General features: G+C 35.5%; 1 protein-coding gene across 1 annotated transcript; it reads left to right on the top strand.

Annotated features, from left to right (window-relative positions):
• Positions 1-2,238: 2,238 nt before the first annotated feature.
• On the top strand, positions 2,239-5,354 carry LOC129266984 (uncharacterized). The gene is made up of 4 exons (XM_064103130.1): positions 2,239-2,300; positions 2,511-2,858; positions 3,340-3,750; positions 4,159-5,354. Exons 2-4 carry the CDS (start codon positions 2,729-2,731, stop codon positions 4,281-4,283), a joined length of 666 nt encoding a protein of 221 aa, XP_063959200.1. The 5' UTR covers positions 2,239-2,300; positions 2,511-2,728; the 3' UTR covers positions 4,284-5,354.
• Positions 5,355-23,425: the final 18,071 nt, after the last annotated feature.

The raw sequence follows: 23,425 nt of genomic DNA, 5'->3' as shown, positions 1-23,425 counted from the left end.
CAGTTCTTGCAGCAGAACGTGTACCTCGAAGACGCTGACATCAATCATGAAATCGTGTCCGATCTCTCGGAAAGATTAGAGAATGGCATGGAATTCCGGAAAGCCGTACAGAGAGTGTTGGCCAGGCATGGTTCACAATTCGATGGTTTATTCCAGTATCAAGGTGACGATGACGATGATGATGGTGGAGAAGAAACGGAGGGTGAAGATGGAGTCTACAACTAAAGGCACAAACATCAGCTTGTCGAATAATAATAATCCAAGAAAACGCCGTCAACATAAATGACAGTTTGAACTTCATTGTGTTCATATTTTCTGAATGCCATCCATAGACATGTGTTACAATCCATTAAGTTAAGCGAAGCAATAGAAAAACGAGAACTTCACTTTAATATTTACAATGAACAGTTAACAATTAGTTTGTTATTACAACATAATTTGATAACATAACTTACATTATTTTACCTTTGTATCAAAATCTGCTGTTTATACAATATCTGAACCTATCTACATTGAAATGGAATAGAATAAATGATAAAAATAAAGAATCATCCTTGACTGTATAGTGTTTCATGTTATCACCATCTGTACTGCGGATGAATGAAATTGATTTAAAGGAGTCATCTACTGGTTTCAATATAGTATACTTTTTGCGAGTCAGAGAGCCGGGCAGTTAAAATGAAAAGTATGGAAATATGAACAAAACAGTATGAAAAAATCAGAGAGTTTTGATGAGGAAAAGTATGGAATGAGTAGAGCCTGAGATGTCACTATTATCATGATTATAATCACATGTTGGATTACCAATAATTGTTGTAATAAGAGGCAGAGAGAGAGTCGGTTTTCACCTAGCTTTCCAATAGGATATCCCAAGCTCAATGACGCGCGTTGGCCGTGCATGGGGTGATTGATTCGTGAACCGCGAGGCACTTGACATATCTGCTGGTAGGCAGAGAAAGATTTTTTTTTCAATAGGAAACTGTGTAGAAATCATACGTCTGTTTTGTGCATCGTATCCTATACGTGACGATTGCGCCACGGTGGTGCAATCCCGATACGGTGCGATAAGGGTAATTCCCTGGGATGACATCACGGTGGTTGCGTCGCTAACACCATTTCATGGTGACGTCATGCGAGGCACTTGACATATCCGCTGGTATATAGGCGGAGAAAGATCAATTTTTCAATAGGAAACTGTGCAGAAATCTTACGTCTGTTTTGTGCATCGTATCCTATACGAGACGATTGCGCCACGGTGGTGCAATACCGGGTAAAGGGTAATTCCCTGGGATATGACATCACGGTGCTTGCGTAACTGGTGACGTCATACGAGGCGCTTGACATATCCGCTGTAGGCGGAGAATGATAACTTTTAAGATAAGAAACTGTATAGATGTCTTTTTGTGCATCGTATGATATGCCCGTGCAACGTCGCTGCATCGTGTGATAAGGTCGACCAGAAGTCATCCATACGCGGCGATGACGCAACGGTGGTGCAATACCGTAGGGTGTAATAAGGGTAATTCTATGACATCACGGTGGTTGCGTAACTGTGTCGTAATACCATTTCATGGTGACATGGCTGACCGGAAGTCTGGGTCAACCCATCGGGTCGTGTGGTCAAAGGCTGACCAGGGTAAAGTTCATGCGGTCAAAGGCTGACCGGGCTTAAGGTCAAAGGCTGACAGGCTAAAGGTCAAAGGCTGACCGGACTAAAGGTCATGGCTGACCGGGCTAAAGGTCAAAGGCTGACCGGGCTAAAGGTCATGGCTGACCAGGTTAAAGGTCATGGGTCAAAGGTCGTGGCTGACCGGGCTAAAGGTCATGGCTGACCAGGTTAAAGGTCATGGGTCAAAGGTCGTGGCTGACCGGGTCAAAGGTCAAAGGCTGACCGGCCTAAAGGTCATTTGGTCAAAGGTCGTGGCTGACCGGGTCAAAGGTCAATTAGGATGAGGTCTAACCTATAACTACTTTGTATATTTTCCATTCTCGCTCATTTCACACAAGTATATTCAATCCACATAAAGTGAGCATTGATGAATAAAAAACATCCATCAATTGTGAATGAAATGCATTTGTACATAATGAGTTGTCGTTTTCAATGGGTAGCAGGGACTTGGATATTTGAACCAGTTACAGTTGAATTGTTTGCTTTAACTCGAGGGGGGGGGGCAAATTGACGCGCCTCAATGTATTTCCTGACTACGCCGCCGCGCGATATTTTTAGGGCCGGAAACGCTCCCTGACTTTCTACTTTCGAGTCTTGTGCATCTATATTGAGACCATTTTGCGACTCCCGGGTACGCGGTTCGGAAATAATACAATATGCGTATGTCAGACGCAAAATTGCCTAAAAGGTTGATGTCCTACAAGCTTTGATTTTTTAAAACATTCTTAGATTTATTTACCTTCATGTATGCTTCAATAGATTGAAATGAGACAAAACTACGAACATTAAAAAAATAATGCAGGTTTACTAAATTTTGAATAACCTTATTTGTGTCATTCAGGGATACGAGGTGATGTTCCTGATGATGTTGTCTGGACTGAGTTACACAAAGATGTAAGAATAGGAGCCAGAGCAGTCCTGACATGTCGATTTCAAGGTTCACCATTGGCTGTCTATTGGAAGAAAGGATATGATCCTAGACGATCACCAAATCTTGTCTCATGGATCCCAACTGATGACGCTACCGGTAAATGTGAAGGTCAAAGGGTATGTGAGATCATGGAGATGAATGAAAATTATTCGTTGATCATCAAGGACGTCGGCATTTCCGAACAAGGTCGATATATCTGTAGAGTTGCAAACTACAAGGGGAACATCATACATAATTTTACAGACGTTAGGTTATATGGTAAGATTTCATCATTATGTCTCCACCCCTTTTGAATAGATATTATGGTAAACTCTTTTCGCCAGATGAATATATCTTTTGGAGCTCAATAGCGTTGAGATGATCTTACGTGGAACATAATATGCATTTTATCCTCACATTCAAATACTTTTAATGGAAATGCAATAAGCACTCTTGACAACAATTAGTGATTTTACATAAAAGAACATCTCTAATTATTGTTTTGGCCGTTGAATTTTTTAGATGTGTAGTTTGCATTGACAGTACTAAGACTTCTGAAAAGGATATTTTGGTAGGCTGACAGATCTATATGATTTTCTTTCTGCGATATTGATATACAAATATAACTTGCACGAAATATTATTTTTCTATATAAAAAACTGAACCTAAGTAGCAGTTAATCCCAATCCCATGATTGCCCAAAAGTGATGTCAATCTATTAATGGAGGTCATCCCACTCCCCCTTTTTTTCAACTTTCAGCTCCCCCGGAAGAACCCTATCCAGTTATCGATGAGTGTATTAATAGGTCATCGGACAGCAATCCAGAGCCTTGCCGTGTTCCAACCAACAAAACTGTTACCTTAACCTGCTCGGTGACCAATTACTACCCACATATAGAACTTTTCTTCCTACATGGAACTAAACAGATGACTACCATACATAATGAGGAGCAAACTAATGTTGATTCAACGAAAAACAAGTCGATTTCCATCGAAGTTGGCCCAAGTGAAACTTTATATACATGCGTTGCGTCAGATGTACCCGGATCGAGAGAACGGAAAGCCGCATCGATCTTGGTGGGATCATCTCTTTCAATTCCCGCGGAAACGATACCAGTAACTGTCGAGAGTATGAAAGAAGGAATTCCTGTAACCATAGCAGTGATAATTGGTAATTTCCAATTTCTTCTCCATCCACTAAATAAATTATTTTTCCTTCGCACGAAATGCTGTTAACCTAAAAATGCCCCCCCCCCCGAGCAACAAATACTATGCTTTCTTGAAAGGAAGGATACATGCCACGTGGAGAATGTGCTAAGATTAGCTCTCAGTATAGCTGATATCATATAATACCAAAAAATCATGTATTTAAGCCGCTTGACACATCTAGAGAATAATCATAATAATAGTAATATAATAGCAATAATTATGATAAAAATTATAACGAGAAGATGAAGAAGAACGCAACCCCCACCCTCCCCCCCCCCAAAAAAAAAATGAATAATTCAAATAAAAATTAGGGAGAGAAACCTTAATCCACTTTCACAATTCTAGCTCATCATTCTATTATGTTTTCCAGTTATTTTGAACGTTCTCCTTGGGGCTGCAGTGGTGCTTTACATTTGGCATGTTTGGTGGAAACGTAGACGTCGGAATGCCCACAACGGTGGAATAGAAGGTAATCTTGCTAGAAATTACAATTAGCATAAAAAGCATTTATGGCCCTAATTAATGCTGAAAAAATTACGAATTGACTAACATAGAATACATATAGGTCTAAGCATTTCTTGTTGTTGAATTGTAATACTTTATCAATAAAATGTACCGAGGAATGTGAGGTGGTACCTTTATGGCGAAAGTAAATCATGATATTCCAATCAGGGCGCATCATTGGACTGGTTCAAGAGTTACTTCGCTTGCAGGACACAATTGGTCCCTATAAAAAGGATTGACTCTCTTTTACAGATGGATAATGTCACATGTGCTGTTCAAGTCCTCTGTGAACTCTCCTTGGTCTGTTACTTTATTAATACATTAATTGTTTTCAATAGACCTCTGGGGAGGGTTTCATCGACATTTTTGTCTCTACAGATTGTTAGATCTGACATCTTTCCTTGATTTTGATTGGCTGAGAAGCGCTGTTACTATCATAATTGTCAGATAAAACGTGTTTTCATAAAATGCTTGATCTTTCATCGTGAATTGTATTCATGTCTTTTTTAGTTAGTGTTTTCAAACAAAAACCTATAGTCCTATTTAAAAATGTAATTGGTGAATTAATGATAGTCACTTTGTGGATTGAATTATCTACAGAAAACAAATTATATGCTCTTTAAGCAACACAAGATAAAGAGATTCCAAGAGATGTTACGTTTAATGATCTACTGAGTAATAACGACAAAGGTCTGAGGTCATTGCACATGGAAAATCATGTCTTCAAGCCTCCAACTCCACCCTAAAAAAATGGAATACAATTTCAAATCCTTCTTCCAAATCGTTATTTATGATATAATAATTCAATATTAATTCTTCCAATTATGATGTTCTCGAATGGGGTCATTCTCCTATAGCTAATCTTGAAAGGGTGTTTTTCATTTTAAAAGTTGTGATAAGAATTTGTTCATTCGAGCCAAATTTTTTTTATAAGGATATAATTTCAAAGTTGCGAGATATCCATCATTTAAAATATAGAAGATCTCATGTATAGTATTAGCCATAGGCGGATCCAGGGGGGCCCGAGCCCCCCCCCCCCCCCCCCCCCCCTATTGGCGGAGCAAAAAAAGGAAAAGGGGAAAGAAAGAAAAAAAGAAGGGAAGAGAGAGGAGAAAAAAAGGGGGAAACAGAAGAGGAAGAAGACGAGTGAATAAAATAACGTGAGGGTAAGACTTGGAAAATAATTAAGAAAATCTTTCATGTCATAAAACAAAAATTTCACTCGCCCTTAAATATCTTGTTCAATATGGAGTTTAAATATCAATATATAATATACAAAACATATTTCATCTCGGAAATCGAAATTTCATTATTTTGTGTGATTTAAAAATTGACTTTTAAAAAGTGCTCTGTAAGAATGTCAGTTTTATGGTCTGAATATTAACATTTTCTGCTCGCGCTGCGCGCTCGCAAATTTTGATTTATCAGGTTACCTATTATTTTCGTGCATTCCATAAAGTTTTCAAAATATCCCTTTTCAGGTCTGATTGTCAAAACGTATCAGCTAGCATTTTTTTAGCGATTTATATATGTCTCAACATTGATTATACAACAAACTACTTAAAATCCACTTTTCATAACAGTGTATAAAAAAAAATTAGGCTTGCAATTTGCGCTCGCATTAATGGTTAATAATATATTAACTGATGCATCCTAGTTATAATTACAAAAGTGATTGAAATGTACAGTTTTCAGGCCATCAAATCATCAGAGTTCGTGCCCTCATTAGGCATTAATGAATAAGATATTAATTTAATGATTTAATTATTGTCCCCTTTGTTTCATATCGAGCTTAGCAAGAGGAATAGGAAGACATGCAGTCTTCATTTTCATATGATGACATGTCCTATAAGGACATTATTATTATCCAGTTTCAGATCACAATATCAAAAAAATTTTGCTCGCGCTTTGTGTTCTCATGATTAATGTACAAATATCCCCTATTAGGCTATTACTCATTCTTTTCATGATTTACAAAACATGAATAGATTGTCCCGTTTTTAGGTCTAAATCCCGATTTTTTTCCGCTCGCGCTTTGCGGTCTCATCAATTGTTTAGTTATACATTGCGTATAAAAAAAGTTTACACTTTGAAAAAGCCCTGGGAATAAAACAATATACAACATTTGGGTAATTTTTTCACATATAATCTTGGCTTTGGGTCTCATCTATCCAATGAAAGTAAAGGTTTTGACAGAATTTTACACTTGAGTGAGTACTGTCCATTTTTGTAAAGCTCGCAGAAATCTGTTTGCGCAGAAATGCTCGTTTTCATGCTGTTTCAGAGAGAAAGGGCGAAATCAAACTTACCCTGCGAAACATTTCTCACACATTTCCCTTGCACTTTTAGTCAGTTGAAATAAAACTGATACATTTGAACTGAAGCATTTTGTAACAATTTTGCCACCCGAATTGAAATTTCAGCACTTAGAAAGCACATCCTTTACCCTTTTGTGCCAGCTGGATCTGAGGACATAACTGAATCTGAACAAAAGTTGATATCAGACATCTCCAGCATTTTTTCACTAAGTTTTTATCCTTTAAAGTGGGTTTACATTTCATTTTTCATTTAATACTTGTATCTCCACACTTTTCCCAAACTTGACAATGATTAACAAAATGAAAATCAAGCCCAAGCCATTTCACGTAAATCACAGCTCAGTGTAAAGCAAATATCGTCACGATGGCCTCGGTGTGTGGGGGAGTGGGGTGGGGCGCAATGCACTCTTCGAAGTGTTTTGGGCAAGGAAACAAGTTTAAAAAGGTAAAAGATATCGTCAAATCAATTTTACTAGCTAAATTCCACGTGTTCTTTAAAGGTCTACTTTTATTCGCATAACTATTTCAAAGTTCAAATTATTTTTCAATTACTTTTCAAAAGTAAGTGGTGCTCACTCAAGCGGAAATATTTTTGCAAAATTATATCGTCATTTGCTGAAATGGAGCTGTACCAATGTTAAAATGTGGAAAATCTTCAGGATATTACAAATGTACAATTTTACAGGATTTTTTCTAGTTGTAAACTTTTTTTGATACGCACTGTATAGCTATCTTGTTCACGATAATAAAAATTGATTAAAACTTTCCATTCTTTATGTAGAAATGTCAAAAATTTTCATCTCTCTCTTCGCGCTCGCATTATTTGATTGTTCAAATATGTAACGTCTTCATGGCTAAGTGACAGTCCTTAACAGGTACCTTTTCGATCAGTTCAAAACGCATATGAAAATTTTCTGCTCGCGCTTTGCGCTCGCATTATTAATGTAAGGAAGATCTCCAATTACTCATCCTTTTCATGATTTACAAAACATGAATAGAGTGTCTCGTTCAGTAGGTCTCAATCTCAAAATATTCCGCTCACGCTTCGCGCTCGCATTAATTGTTTGGTTATATACCTATTCTGTTTAAGTTACAAAAGAGTGCTTAGAATTTCCATTCTTCGGGTAAAAATGTCAAAAAATTTCAGCTCGCCCTTCGCGCTCGCATTATTTGATTTTTGAAATATGAAACGTCTTCCTGGCTAACTACATTCAATCTTTAACATGTACCTTTTCCGACAGTTTATTTCCGCTTGCGCTTTGCGTTTTGCGTTCTTATTTAGTTGCATACACGTCTTTATCAGGATAACAAACATAGCCCAGAATGTTCAAATTTTAAGATTTCCTAAAAATCTAGCCGGCGCTTCGCGCTCGCATTATATAAATAAGGATTGTGATATTGAAGAAACCGTGCAGGTTCCTCGTTTGAGATATACACCCGACAGAAAACATTGCTGGAGTCAAGTTTTAGATTGGTGACTTTTAATGAAGGAGAAAGAAACCCCTGCATTGTACAGAAATAAAAACAGAAATACAGAATATGTAAAGGCGGTCGATGGATCACATATCAGGTAAATCAAAGTATATCAAATATAATTCGGAATTGAATAGTTAACTGCCATAAAACATCATAATTCAACATACATTAATATCATCATTTAATCGTTCAATATTAAATAACGTACATTGGCTGATTACTGTAATTAAAACTGCCTTGCCACGTACAAACAGAACATCGATTATTAAGACGACGTACGGTCTGGTCCACCTTTCTCGATGACTTATTACCTGCAAGTGACGCTAAACATGCCTTCCCGGAAGGGCTTGCCTGACATGAGTTATCGGACTATTTTAATAAAATAAATTGCGGCTTCCGAATGAAAAGGCAGGTAATAAATGAGTATATTAAAACAATTGCTATATGTAATCTTATTTTTAATATATACAAATACTTCACTGTTATTTTTAAGAAATAAAAGAAATATGTTATTGCTGGACTACTTAGTCAGCGTAGGAAATTATAAGTAATACGATTTGTAAAGACTGTGACGTATCTAAAAAACGGCGGCAAAAGAAACTAGTGTGTCTTTAATAGGACAAAACTAAAAATAAGGTTGATTAAAGTATTTTGGTCGCTACAATATCATATATTTATGTTGATTAATAACAATAAAGCTAAAAAGTGACTATTAGGACTACCCCTTTAGAGAAACAAAAAATCATCTTCGAGCGGCCGATCGGGGAAAATATGGCTAAAATAATCCGCCCCCCCCCCCCTATTGGCGAAGGCTGGATCCGCCCCTGTTAGCTGTAATGTTTAAGACAATAGTAACCTTTTGGGGGTTCTAACTAGTTATTTGACAAATAGTTCCCCTTCCCCCTCTCGTTTATTGTATTGTGTATTACGGTTTTTTTTTTCATTAATGTGTCTTTATTCTTCTCTGTCTCATTTTATTTTCCTTTCACATTTTAATATGTTAACTATATTCCTTACCAACGTTGGTATAAAGCACCGTTTCCTTTTTAATTAATGTTCTACTTTATGATATTTTCTTGTTTGTTTGGTAGTTAGACTTACTAAATGAGAACTAGATGAATTTATTGGATGGCCATGCGTTTTATGCTGTGCCCACAAATAGGTTGTATCGTTACACATCGCACAGAAATGATTAACTGTATAAAACTTGAAATGAATATGCTACATGGGTATATTTTGTATCACATTAAAGGGAATCTTTACACCAATTATTTTGAAGAAAAATAAATACCTGAGATTACATCATTTACCAGTAATTAGCCATTATGTAACATCAATTGGTCATTTGCAAGGTGGTAGACGAGGGGGGCATATTTTTTTTATTTAATTAAGAAGCAAAATATGTAACATCACAGTACCTGAAATATGTAGTAGTTTTGGGGCTCACTAATTTATTCTTTAATCATAAGTGGGTAAAATTTGAACTTTTAAGTTTAAAAGGTACCTAATTAAGCTAATTAGTATAATTAGTTGATGTAAATCATGAAATTAATACGATTGAAATTGTGGCTGTCTAATGTAAAGAAAATGAGGAGAGATAAAATATAGTTGTGGGTTACACCTTCAATAAAATGTAGGAGCTGCAAAAATTTGGAAAGGAAAAGCACAAACTAATTAAAGACTTAGAGAGAAATCAATCTATTGTTAATTTTGACCTCATGGTTTCAATTTTGACAGTGTAGACTGATGGTGATGACTTTGATGTGTCCGAATCTTTATTCTGGTAACATAACAGATAGCCAGTACACCTTTTATGCAATTTCGATTGCTGAAAACTTGTTTGTAGCAATAAAGCCCTCATGTGATGCTATTTTATTCTGTTTTTCTAAATTTTACATCACACTGCGTCTATGAATCAGTAGATGACACATATTTGGCTGGCACAAAAGTTTTCAGAGAATATTTATCCCAATTAACATAAGAAAATCTACTTGAGAACGACACTAGTACAAAGATTAAACTAAAACAGAGGCAATTATACCCAAAGAATGTGTATTGTATTGGCATTGACATTCAACCCAGTAGCTGCAGAATGTTGAGCAAGAGGATATATTTGAAATATAACACTATAAAATAACATAATCGAAGTTTTTTTTTTGCGAGGTGTAACAACATGTTAGTTGATTTTGTTCACACTAAGTTTAAGCTAAAGCAGTTATGAGAAGTTTTCATTGTGCATTCATATTTTTCCTATATTTATGTTAAATCTGACTCTCAGTTGCCAACCTTTGGTCCACCGGTCTTTGGGCCAAGAGATGACAAATCCCACGATTTGAGTCAAATGAAATCGTTTGTTATTCATAACAACCACAGTAAATATATTACAATAATACTGGTTAGTGTTTGCAAGTGTATTTATGTAACTTAAGACAAAATTACATACTATTCTGTGGGTAAATCAAGCATTGTTAGATATTTACCCGAAGGATTGTGATGTTAAATTTTGTCTTAAAATATGATCGAGCAAAATTATTTTGGTAAAAGTTATCCCTAACAAGTTATAGGGTGCGTCCCCCAAAAAAACTATACACTTTTGAAATGGCTGCCAAATAAAAAATATATCACTTTGGGAGAAAACACTTACATATATAGAAGCCAATAAAGTCAACTTTCAAATGACACCAAAAAGTTGAAAAACTATTCATCTGTTCATTCTTGAGCGAGCACTGCCCACTGAAACCACAGGTATGAAAATTAGGGTGGGCAGGAATTAGCCTTCCAATTTCTTTCAGTTTTTGAGATGCGAGTCCCTTGGAACTTGCAAAGTTGAGGGTATTTGATAAATCAATGATCAAGCATTATCAATTTAGGTTTTTAGAGCAAATTTCAAGAATTATTATATTGAAATTTAATGCATAAGTGAATATAAAAAAAAATGTTTCACTTTTAAAGTGGATCTCAGCAATGTATTCATGGAAGTCAGAATAGGGATAGGACTTAGGTGGGGGAAGTAGGTTGACGGGATATGGGTCAACATAACACTTAATCCCCCCTCTCTCTCTACCCCTTTCACCCCTCCTGAGAGACTAGCGTTTGCTAGGGTGAGCAGAAAGTAGCCTTCCAGGTTTTTTTAGAGGTGAGTTCTTTGGAACTTGTTGGGTGTTAAGGGTGTTATGCTAAATTACTGATGAATTGAGATCAGTTTTGGTTTCTTAAGCAAATTTCATGAGGTACTAAATTGAAATGTAATGCATGAGTAAACAAAAATTGTAATTTTATTATAGCATTTTTAGTTTATTATGTGAATCTTAGCAAGTGTGCTTGTGAGAGTCAGAGTGATATGATGGTACCTGTTACATGCAAGGGGGTGAAATAGGGTAAGACTGGTTTAAAGGGGAATTCTTCTTTGTGTTCTCTTACAAATTACATGTCATGTACTCACCCCCGTCCTCCACCCCTTTTTTCTCCTGGATGATATTTAAAACTTAAATGCCAAGTGACTTATGGTTGACGGGTCTTTCTTTTCCATTGAACGATTATTAAGAACTTGACTAATTATGATGATTTATGAAATGATTTATTGAAAAGGCTGAATGTTTGATTGATAATTCATTGAAAAAGGTGAATATTTGATTGATCACATTGATTGAGTTGATTTACTAACAGATTGTTGATTGAATGATTGATAGGTAAAAGTTGATAACCTAATTTTCAGAACTTATTATCAAATTGACAGTCCGCTCTGCACCTAATGCGTACATAGCAATCAGTCTCAATCTCAACAGGAGGGGGGGGGGTGGGGGCGTACCTATACGAGGGAGGCTAAACGTTCTGTCGACCCTTTTCCCATCAGTTTAGTTCACCCCCGGAGGGGACACTCAATGCATAGTGGGTATGTGCCGCGGAGGGGACCCCCATTTTTACACTCGAATTTCCGTTCCAAGGCATTGCATTTTTGTCTTTTTGAGAAAAAGAACAAAGAAAGCTGCTCCAAAGCATAGCATTTTCTTCTTATCGAGAAAAAATAAGAAAGAAATCCGTTCCAAAGCTTCGCATATTTTCCTTTACGCCGTTCCGACCGCATTGATCTGCTACAATGAGCGGCAATTTTGGTGAAAGGCGGCCGCAGAGCGCTGTCCAAGCATCGCCTGTGCGCTAGCGCACGCGGCGCCTGTGCCGCCGGGCTAGCTGCATGCACGTTCCATAGCATACGCACTCACACGTAGGCGACCCTTTCCAAGGACCCCCGTTTTCACAAACATTTGTAGTTCCGTGGACCCTCCTTTCTACAATAAGCCCGCTCCAAGTCCCCCGTTTTTTGTCTCGCCCGCGGCATATATAGACGGGTCAATATATGGTTTGACCCGGAACAAATTGCAACAAATGATTTTCCAACTGTTTCTGGCAGTATTTGACCTCAGGAATAACATACTAAAAATCTACTAAAATCCGCATATAGGAAAGTAGTTATTTTCAAGATGGCGTCCAAGATGGCCGCCATTCACTGAAAATGGATATAACTCACTCATTATCCACACTAGAATTTTATTTGGGTTCATATTCCATGGTCCAGTGGGTAAACATATTTATTGATACAAGTTAGAGTGAGTATAAGCACTCCGGGTACTAGAAAATCCAAGATGGCGCCCAAAAATGGCTGCCGTAGGCAAAAAAATGAAAAATTCATCTATCACTTACTTAAGTGGCTTTAATTTTGTTTTTATTCAATGGTTTTGATGGTGAAGTAGCATATCGGGACAAGTTACAAGGACTATCGGTGGTCTGGTGTGTCCAAAAATCCACGATGGCCTTCAAAAATTGAGTTTAAAATTGCTGTTAATACTTAAAAACAAACATAGTTTGATAGTTTGTTCAATATCCGGGAATATGATTTGTGTGCCTATACCATGGTTAAATGGGTCAAATAATACATAGGTTATAAGGACGATGGGTGGTCAAGTATGTCCAAAAGTCCACAGGGGCTTAAAAATAATATGAATTAGCCGCTGGTATTTACAAATTGACATAGTTCATGTAATATCTGTCAAGGGAATATGATTTTGATGTCTATTCAATTTTCATACTATACCGTTTCAAAAGTCAGAAAATTAGTTACAAGGACTGTCAGTGGTCCAGTATAAAGTCGAAATTCCAAAATGGTTTCCAAAAAATCGGAGTTTAAAATGACTGCTGCTATTTAAAAATGGACATAGCTCATTTAAAATCCACCAAGGAGACATGACTTTTGTGTTCACACTATGGTTTCATTGTTAAAATAATACGTTTGGCTGGTTACATTAATATGCAGTTGTCCAGTTTGCCTTTCAAAAAGGCATCTAAAACGACTCATATCACTCAATAATGGTCAGAGTTCTATAACATCTATCTGTAAGAAATAGTGTTAGTGTCTAAATTGTGTTATGAAGGGTCAAATAATACATTCGGACAAGTAACAAGGAGGGTAAGTATTCCATTTTGTCAAAAAAAAATCCATGGCGGATTCTAATATTTCATAAAAATGCGTGCTGTTACCAACTCATGAAACAATATAACTTATCCCATGCATTTAAGTGTAGGCACCAAGATTATTTCTCACAGGTGAATATTGTATAAAGTCTGCCCATCTGTCCAAGTAACAGCAGTCATTTTAACCCATTTTTGAAGCCAACTGGGATTTTAAGGCAAAATAGATAACTGCATATCATTGTAACCAGTCCCAAAGTATTCCTTTACCCTTGAAACCCTAGTGTAGACACCAAAATAATATCCCCAAGGTATATTTGGAATATTCTATATCCACTTTTAAGTAAAAACAGTTATTTAAACCCCCCATTTTTAAAGCCATCTTCGATTTTTTGGACATACCTGACGCCTGACTGTCCTTTCAACTTAACCCAATGTATTACTTGACCATTTAAACTCTAGTGTAGATGACAAATCATACCTCCAATGTGTATTTCTATTAAACTATGTATACTTTTAAGTAACAACAGTCAATTTACAAACCATTTCTTAAGTCATCTGGAATTTGTTTAACATACAGACAGCTGACTGGTCTTGTAACTTACCCTAGTGTATTACTTGACCCTTTAAACCATGGTTTAGACACCAAACTCATTCCCCAGACAGATATTAAACAGACTAGGTCCTTTATAAGTAACATCAGACATGATTTTACTCCAGTTTTGGAAGCCATCTTGGAATTTTGGACATACTAGATCACTGACTGTCATTGTAACTTGTCCTAATGTATAATTTGACCCTTGAAACCATAGTTTAGACCCCGAAATCATATATATCACAGGCGGATATAAAGTGAGCTATGCCACTTTCAAGTGTCAGCAGCCATTTTAGAATCAATTTTGGAAGCCATATTGGATTTTTGGCCTACCAGAATACTGACTGTCCTTAAAATTTGTCCAAATGTATTATTTTGACCCTTGAAAACAGTGGTTTAGACACCAGAATCGCATATCCCAGGCCGATATGAAATAAGCTATGTGCGCTTTAAGTAACAGCAGTCAATTTAGAATCAATTTTTGGAAGCAAACTTAGATTTTTTGACAAACCAGGCCACTGACTGTCCTTGTAACTTACTCTAATGTATTAATTGACCCTTGAAACCAGTGGTTTACACATCAAAATCACCTCTTCCTGACCGATATGAAATGAGCTTTGTCCTATTTAGTATCAGCAACCTATTTCAAGATCAATTTTTGGAAGCCATCTTCGATTTTTGGACATATCATATCACTGACTGTCCTTGTAACTTATATTTCTATATTATTTGACCCTTGAAACTTTGACAAAAAAAATCTCCCAGGCCAAAATGAATTGAGCTACAGTATGTCCGCTTTAAGTAATAGCAGCCATTTCAGAATAAATTTTTGGAATCTATCGCGGATTTTTGCACATACCAGACCACTGACTTTCCTTGTAGCTTGTCCCAATGTATTATTTTAACCATGGTATAGACACAAACATCATATTTCCGGATATTGAGCAAACTATGTCGGGTTTTTTTAAAGTAGCAACAGCAATTTTATACTTCATTTTTTGAAGCCATCTTGGATTTTCTAACATACTTGACCACTGACTGTCCTTGTAACTTGTCCCAATGTCTTATTTGACCATTTAGAACATGGCCTAGGCACCAAAATCATTATTTCCCAGGCGGATATGAAATGAACTATGTCCATTTTTATTATCAACAGCCATTTTAAACTCCATTTTTGGAAGCCATTTTGGATTTCTGGACACACAAGACCACTGGCTGTCCTTGTAACTTGTTCTAATGTACTACCTCACCGTTAAAATCATTGAATTAAAACCAAATGAAAGCCACTTAGATGAGTTGTGAATTTTCAGCCTACGGCAGCCATTTTGGGCGCCATCTTGGATTTGCCAGGTGCACTGGAGGGCTTTTAATTCACTCTAGCCTGTATCAACAATTTTTCTACCACCTAGACCATGGAATGTGAACCGAAATAGGATTCTAGGGTGGATAATGAGTCAGTTGTATCACTTTTCAGTGAATGGCGGCCATCTTCTATACGCCTTCTTGAAAATAACCACTTTCCCGGATGCGGATTTTGGTAGATTTTTAGTATGTTATTTCCGAGGTAAAATTGTACAAAAACCGTTAAAAATCATTTGTTGCAATTTTTCAGGGTAAGGGTATTTTTGGTCGTATCTTATATAAATGTCGAAATATCGAAAACATGTTTACGATTTTATTTTTTTGTAATCCTCGATGTAGGTAAGTTGATTTCCATCCAGAATGTAATAAAAAATTTCACATAATTCTATTTCAATTTTCAACTTCAAGATCATGAGCAATATTTAACACAATTTATATAAATTCGTCATGTACTAATTTTTACTTACAAACCATTGCCTTTTGACCTATTTAAGTGTAATAAAGTAAATAATTGGTATAAAAGGCCACTTTTGCATTCATGGTTTATTGGTAGGTGGTTTGCAAGGAAAACAATACATGCTTTCAGAGCTGTCACCTTCGTTATATTATTTCTTTTTTAAATGTATTAATGCTTAATCTTTAGGGGAAAATTTTGAATTAAATTGAACTACATGTATAGTATAATGAAATAATGGATGTCATAATTACATTTCGGTATTTTTTTTAGAAGTAGAACAGTGCAACACGTTTATAGACGAAGAAGAGAATTCGAAGAAGAGAGGGAACCTTAGGGTAAGTTACGATCATTTAATATACTTCTAATAATTTTATCATTGCTAATTGTTTGCAGGTCATGTTAAGATATCAAAATCGAACCTCCCTTATAAAAATAATAATAAAAACATGTCCATATTTATAGCGCAGTTACTACGTGCATATACTCAACTGCGCTTTGATACTTGGTATCATATTATTACCCCGGCTGTAGCTAAGCCGCCATATTTATAGGCGCTAAACCGTTCAAGGAATAAATCCTACCGGGTACCCATTCACCTTACCTGGGTCGAGTGCAGCACAATGTGAATAAATATCTTGCCAAAGGAAATTACGCCATGGCTGGGATTCGAACCCACGAACCTCTGTTTCGAAGTCCGGAGACTAATCCACTGGGCCACAACGCTCCACACTGTATAACTTTGAAGGAGGGATGGGGATTTTCTTCTCCATGTAAATTATTGAAAATGAAAATGGAAAGGAATGCAATTTAAGTAATTCATAGCTTTCGGATGATCTTTAATTGCATTTATTTCCTTTTTAGATGACAAGAATAGTTCAATTATAACACGAGCATAACCCGGAAAGATAAGAAAAAATATGAATTATCAACATTTTCGAGGGTAAAAACGTGTACACACAAAAAAGTTCACCCAGACAAAGAAGCTGATATAAATAAAAAAGAAAAAGAATCTCACAACCATGACGCATCCAAATCATTAGAAAGAGTGTAAAATAAAAAGTTATGACATTTTAAAGAATCGCATAATTTTATAAAACAGTTATATGCACACACTGTTCGGTATGCAAATTAGGAAACTTATGACGTCACCCACTCACTCTTTATTTTCTTTTTCATTATATGAAGTACGGGACATTCTAATTTCTCCTCATTTTTAAACTCCTCCCTGAACATGTCATTACCATTGTTTAAATATTACATGGTTTAGTACAGTTGGTCCCCATTGTGAAACTTGTAAAGAATGAAATATTGTACAATTTAAACATTAACAAACAAAAAATAAAGAGTGATTTTGGTGAAATATACAGCATTATGCCTGTTTCGATTTTTCTCTATTGATTCAAATCAATATTTTCTTGGGTGGAATTGACTTTTAGAAAGTAAAAAAAATGATTGGAGATAATTTGGGAGCTGAAAGGCCGTAATAGAGGAAATCAGCACTGTTATGAGAATTCACACTCTGTAATCATTTATCAAATAAATAATCTAGGATGAATCCTGCTCGAGGGAAGGACTTTGATGACATCTTAAAAACCATTGCAGATAAAGTTGTCTCACGTAAAGAGATATATGATCTGGGAATGGCCCTTGGCTTCGGACCAGAGGATATTGACCGTTACGTTGAGGAGAACAAGAGAGAGACAGGAGTGTCGTATATGGGAACTCTTTCAATGCTCCGTAGGTGGAGAAAGAATCAAACAAAGAATACAGAGCTAGAAGCCTTGCAGACTGCTCTAGAAAAGGCTGATCAAATCCATCTCGCTGCTGAACTATTTGGTGAATGATTTAATGGATTTTTGTGAACTATGAACTATGTTTTTCAATGGAGGATTAGATAGAGGCAGTCAGTTGGCAGGTCCTCAAAAAGAGTAGCTAATTTTATCCGAGTGATATTCACGATCGGAGGGTGTTTGCACTATTTTCATGCAACCAAAATTGTTGTTATGTACTCAATTTCTGTGCGAGCCTCGATGATCTTAGAATTATGATAAAGCTGAAGATCTAAGCTTTAATATGATATAGGTTTTATAAGAAGATGTGTTTAGATGGGTCAGCAGTCAGCTTTTCATAGGCCAAAGTTCATTTAGCAGCTTATAAAGAAAGAATACTTCACTCTGATTGGTCAAAGAGACCACCCACCCACGCAAATTCCGACGTTTCCACACTGGGCATCTGCAAGGTCACACTCGCAATGTGGTTACCTCTTCGAATTACCCGCGTCTGTTGTTTTGATAATATTATTCACCCAATCAGAACTCTGGATTTTATGCTACTCTTGATGGAAAAAGATGTGTGCTGACCCTTCTAAAAGGTGCAACATACAGAGGAAGAAAATTTCATTTGAGGCATCTATTCACACCTGAAAATCACTTATCAAATGATTTTATAAAAAAGAAACGACCAATATAAAGGAGTAACATTTACCCTTTCCTATGGTACAAGAATAATCAATTTTATTTGAGTAAAAAGTGGTTAAATTCTTTCAGATTTGAAGTCTCACAATTCACGAGATTGTGCAGGAATATCTTGCTCATTTGCTTACTAGCATAGGGAAAGACACAGATAGAATGAGAGAAAGATAAACAAGATGAGTTTAATATGACGTTTGTAGCTGAGAAGGAGTGTGCGAACATGCACGGATGAGGATGTGTCTGAGTGTGTGTAAGATCAAATGTTATTGATTCGTTGTGTTTATGGGAGTATGTGTGTGAGAGGGTGTGTGCGGGTAAGTGTGTGTGTAAGGGCGTGCGTATATCAATTGACGCAGCTGATTGCAAGCTTTTTATTTGCATTTTATGAATATTGTATCATAGAGTCAATGTAGTTCATTGAAATAATCTGATCTGAAGTTTTTTAATATGTATTTGGTTATGTTAACGAAATTCTTGGAAACTCATTAATTCATGATTTATGTACTGTATTTGAGTTAATGAAATACAAATTTGCTATTATTATACGATTTGGATAAGTACTAAATTCGATAAAAGTAAGAATATTGTGTTATCGATGTAAACGACTTGTTTTCATAAGTACTACGCAGAGAGGGATTGAAAGTTATCATAATAAATATTTTGTACTATATTTATTGATTTTTCTGTACATAGTGAAATGGATCACAAAGCATGTCAATCATGAAAATTGATAACAAAATAGAAGAGAGAACAAAATTTGAACTTTGCTCAATAGATCGAACTGCCTTGTCCAAAAAAGTACCGAAAACACAGAAATCCAAGAAAAGCTGTATGCCTGTATGAGGGGCAAGCCCTGAAACTTAGTTTCAATGTTTATACATAGCAAAACATAAGAGGTATGTAAGCTGATGGAGATGACCGAAGACAATTCAAAAATGCAACATAAAGTATCACACAGTAGAGCTGAGGGACCAAAATAGGAAATATAATAATAAAACTACAATAGAGGGGCAAAGAAAGAATATATGGAGAGAGAGAGAGAGAAGGCGAAGTGGTGCAGGTAAAAGTGAAAGTAAAAAGAGGGACACAGCAGGGTAGGCCTTTAACAAGTCATTAGGCATGTCAAATAATTACAATAAAATTACTCACAAATTAAACAAATATACACAATTCACATATTTTATTTTAAAGTGAAAAAGTGAAAGCCTATTATTATTTTATTTCATTCCAGTGGTGATTTGTTTTGGGCATTACATTATTACATCTAATTTTTTTTGCATTAAATGAAAGCAAATATCGTACATTTCCTATTTAAGACATCAAATTCATTTTTTTTCCCATTTCATTCATTTCATTTTCAACAAAATATAAATCAAAGAAATACAATCATAACAAGTCAGCATCATAAAAAAATATACCAAGGTCATTAAATCAACTTGAAAAAGACACGATATAAGAAAGTAACATACAAAATAATCATGTGTAAAGGATTTGTGATGTATTATTTGTGAAAATGGAGGATCCCACTAAAAAGCGATGATGGAAGTGACTTTGATTTTGAGGCTCTTCTTGAAATGCGAAACACGAATGGTCATGGAGAAAATAAGAAACGCCTTTACCCTTTGGGTGTTCTGTTGGCAATATTTACATGTTGCAATAACTTTCTGAAGCAAACACTTGCTCAGAAGCTTTTTATTTGCAAACTTGCAATAACTTTTTTGTACCCTCTTTGATCAGAAAGGAAGATCGGGATGTCACTATGGGCCCTCCGAACGATATATATTCAGTGGCATACCGAAGATAATAGAGATAATAGAGCATCCACCGTGACCTCCACCGACAAAGCCTGCTACCGGGATTCCGATTCTCTCTCGAACCCATGCATTTATTTCCTTCTCTCTCTCCAACTGACCTTGAGCATTCTGCGTCAGACCCACAAGCTCGTCATTATGAGTGAACAAATTGTCTATGATAATTGTATTTAGAATACACGTATGGCCGCCTACAGAGCCGAGGAAATACTTGTAATAACTATGTATCCACTTATTTTGAAGAGTTAATATCATAACAGAGTTCCACACATAAATTAGCAGCTATTCGTATTTTGTGATTCCCCCTTTTCCAAAGATATAATTTTCTTGCTTGTGCACCAACAATATTGTCTATGTATGTGCATGAAATTGAGGTATGGATAGCAAATTTATTAACATATGCCCTGCATAAACTAAGGCGTAAGTAATTACAAAATGATGAATTTGTCAACATAGAAGTGACTGATCGATTAAAAAAAAAATTATAAAATGTTAATCATTATTGTGCTCGTAATACTTTCTACAAGAAAGAATAACGATAAATCTTACTTGAATACATTACCCGACATGTATATATATATTATTATGTGTACTTTTGTTCCATATATTGATACTGTCATGCTATTGCAAGTAGTCATACTGTAAAATTAAGTCTGATACGGATAAATCTGATGGTGAAATGGAACCCCCATTGCCATATAGATCTCGTGGTTGTAATGATAAAACTTCATCTACCAGATTGTCAGTTGGTGTCTAGGTGAAAATGATGATTGAACATTTATTTATTAAAGTGTACTGCCTTGTGCTGAACATAATGTGTAAATTGATTTGTAGTTTTATATATCATTTGCTGTTTCATTTTGTACCATTTGTTAAAGTTATATTGTTTGCTGTGTCAGTCCAAATTGATCTCTCTATACGCATTTTTAATATATTCGACTGCAACAAAATATTGACTGCAATATAAAAACATTAAATAAATGTTTGCATGAAGCTGTTCCCTAGGTATTCATATCGTCATAGAAATGTCTTCTGGAACAAGAACAGAATATAGGGAGCAAAAATGAAATGTTAATTAGGATACAATGCTCGCACCATTTTCTACCAAAATATTTTTTTACAGGCCAATTATATTGGAATGAAGGTAAATCTTTTGATTTGTAGAATATAGACGAGCAACGAAATTATATGCATGGCTTAATGAATCTGATATGAGATATGATATAGAGATTTATGGGGGTATAGACTATAAGTGTTCTTCTTGGCAGTCTATTTTCCCATTTCGTATAAATTTCATCTCTTTTCATCTAAAGGCATATAACTCAAAAACTTTTGTCCATGAAGTTTGTATTATATGTTATTCCCTCTGTTATGTGGGTGTTCAATCTGTATAGGTATGTATTATGACTTCTCGTGCATTTATTCAATGGGCTGTCGGCAATTTTCTATTTTTTTTTCTATTTCATCTACATTTGAATTTGTCGTTATATCTTTGTTGATATGTATTTGTTTAGAGCAATGGAGGGCTCCGACGATATATTCCGAATGTACGCTGATTTGGATAGCGATTTTATATATGAATATGATAAGTATTGAATATAAATATTTTATTATAAACATATTCTGCGAGTACATGGATAATAATGTTCAAGGGATTCCTTTTTTACAACGTTTTGTATTCAGAATGCATGATTTGGAAAACCCTGTTCTAATTTTTGGTACATGTATTAGGCCTTTATCTAAAACATGGTTTCGGGAAAATTATCAATCGCATTTTAGTATACCTGGGGCCTGTTGCATAAAACTTTTTACCTGAGAAAACTCTGGTAAAAGCTGAAAACTTAGGTTAGTCTGATTTCTGCCATTGACTTTAACACAGGGCAAAAACTCCGGTAAAAACAACCCGAGTTTTCTCAGATAAAAAGTTATATGCAACGGGCCCCAGATTTCTCCTAGTTATTAAAAAAAGAAAAAAACGTGATGGCTAAACAAGGGGCGGAGTTGGAATAAGTCTAATATTCTTTAAAGAATACATCATCGAGATTCTTTTCAACAATTTGTATTGGGTGTATCCATACTTGAAGTTCATCTGAAATCCGTACGTTTGATATTTTGGTTCATTTATGGACCTCATCCACCAATTTAAAATGTTATAAACACTGTGCATATATACCATGGAATACAATAGCAATCTTGTATTATTGGCATTTTTAAGTAATGAACTGAATTAATTTTGTTATGCTGTATACATTATTTGTCATTTCTGTTAAGCCCTGCTCGATTGATTTCACTGATCTGGGCTGTATACATATACTTTATTGTATTGTAGTGCATTGCTTTGTTATTATATACATAAGAATACTTGTATATTGTGATTGATTGGTCTGGGTCTGTTGCAGAAAGAGTTGCTTCAAATGCAGGCGTAGGTCCCGAATACGGGTGCGTCATTGGCTGAAAATCAAGTTGGGCAAGATTTTTTGAGTTGCGTTTGATCGCAACTCTTTCTGCAACGGGCCCCAGATAATACAACTTATTTCTTCAACTCCTTGACTCTCTCTCTCTCTTATTTATCTTTTTGCCTTCTCATTCTGAATCTTAAAGTCTTATTTTCGTTTATTTTGTTGCTATAATTTGTACATGTATAATGAAATGGTTCGGTTCTCTTTGTAATGAATTTTGTGTTTTATGAATGTAGATAATAATACAGAGCCCTGTGGAAATTAAATTTTAATTGTACGTACATAGTGTGTAATTTGACATATTTTTATATACATGTAAAGCTTGACAGGGTACTCAAGATAAAAATTTGCAATAAATAAATAATATATTTTTTCTTTTCATGTATTCTCTATTCCAATATTTTAGGAAATAAAAACTCTATGACATGTACACAAGCCTTTTTTGTGTTCAAAATAATTTTGCTACGTTTTTCATATTTCAGTTAATAACTAAATCTATACAAAGATACCGAATAAGTGACCACATTTCCCCTCTTCTGATTCAAAGTTGTATTATAATGTTCGCCAATATTTTTATTTATAGTCCCATATATTATTGTGAAAAAAATGTATGATAAAATGGAGAAAGGCTCGTTGCATTTCTAAATTGTGATTGTTTAGCATATCTTTAAGAGTATCGAACATTTATCTTCTCGATTGTGATACGTATTATTAGAGTAAT

Source organism: Lytechinus pictus, chromosome 8, assembly GCF_037042905.1.
Source record: "Lytechinus pictus isolate F3 Inbred chromosome 8, Lp3.0, whole genome shotgun sequence".
NCBI lineage: Eukaryota > Metazoa > Echinodermata > Echinoidea > Temnopleuroida > Toxopneustidae > Lytechinus > Lytechinus pictus.
The sequence above is the reverse complement of the archived record's forward strand: the minus strand, read 5'-3'. Positions and strand labels throughout refer to the sequence as shown.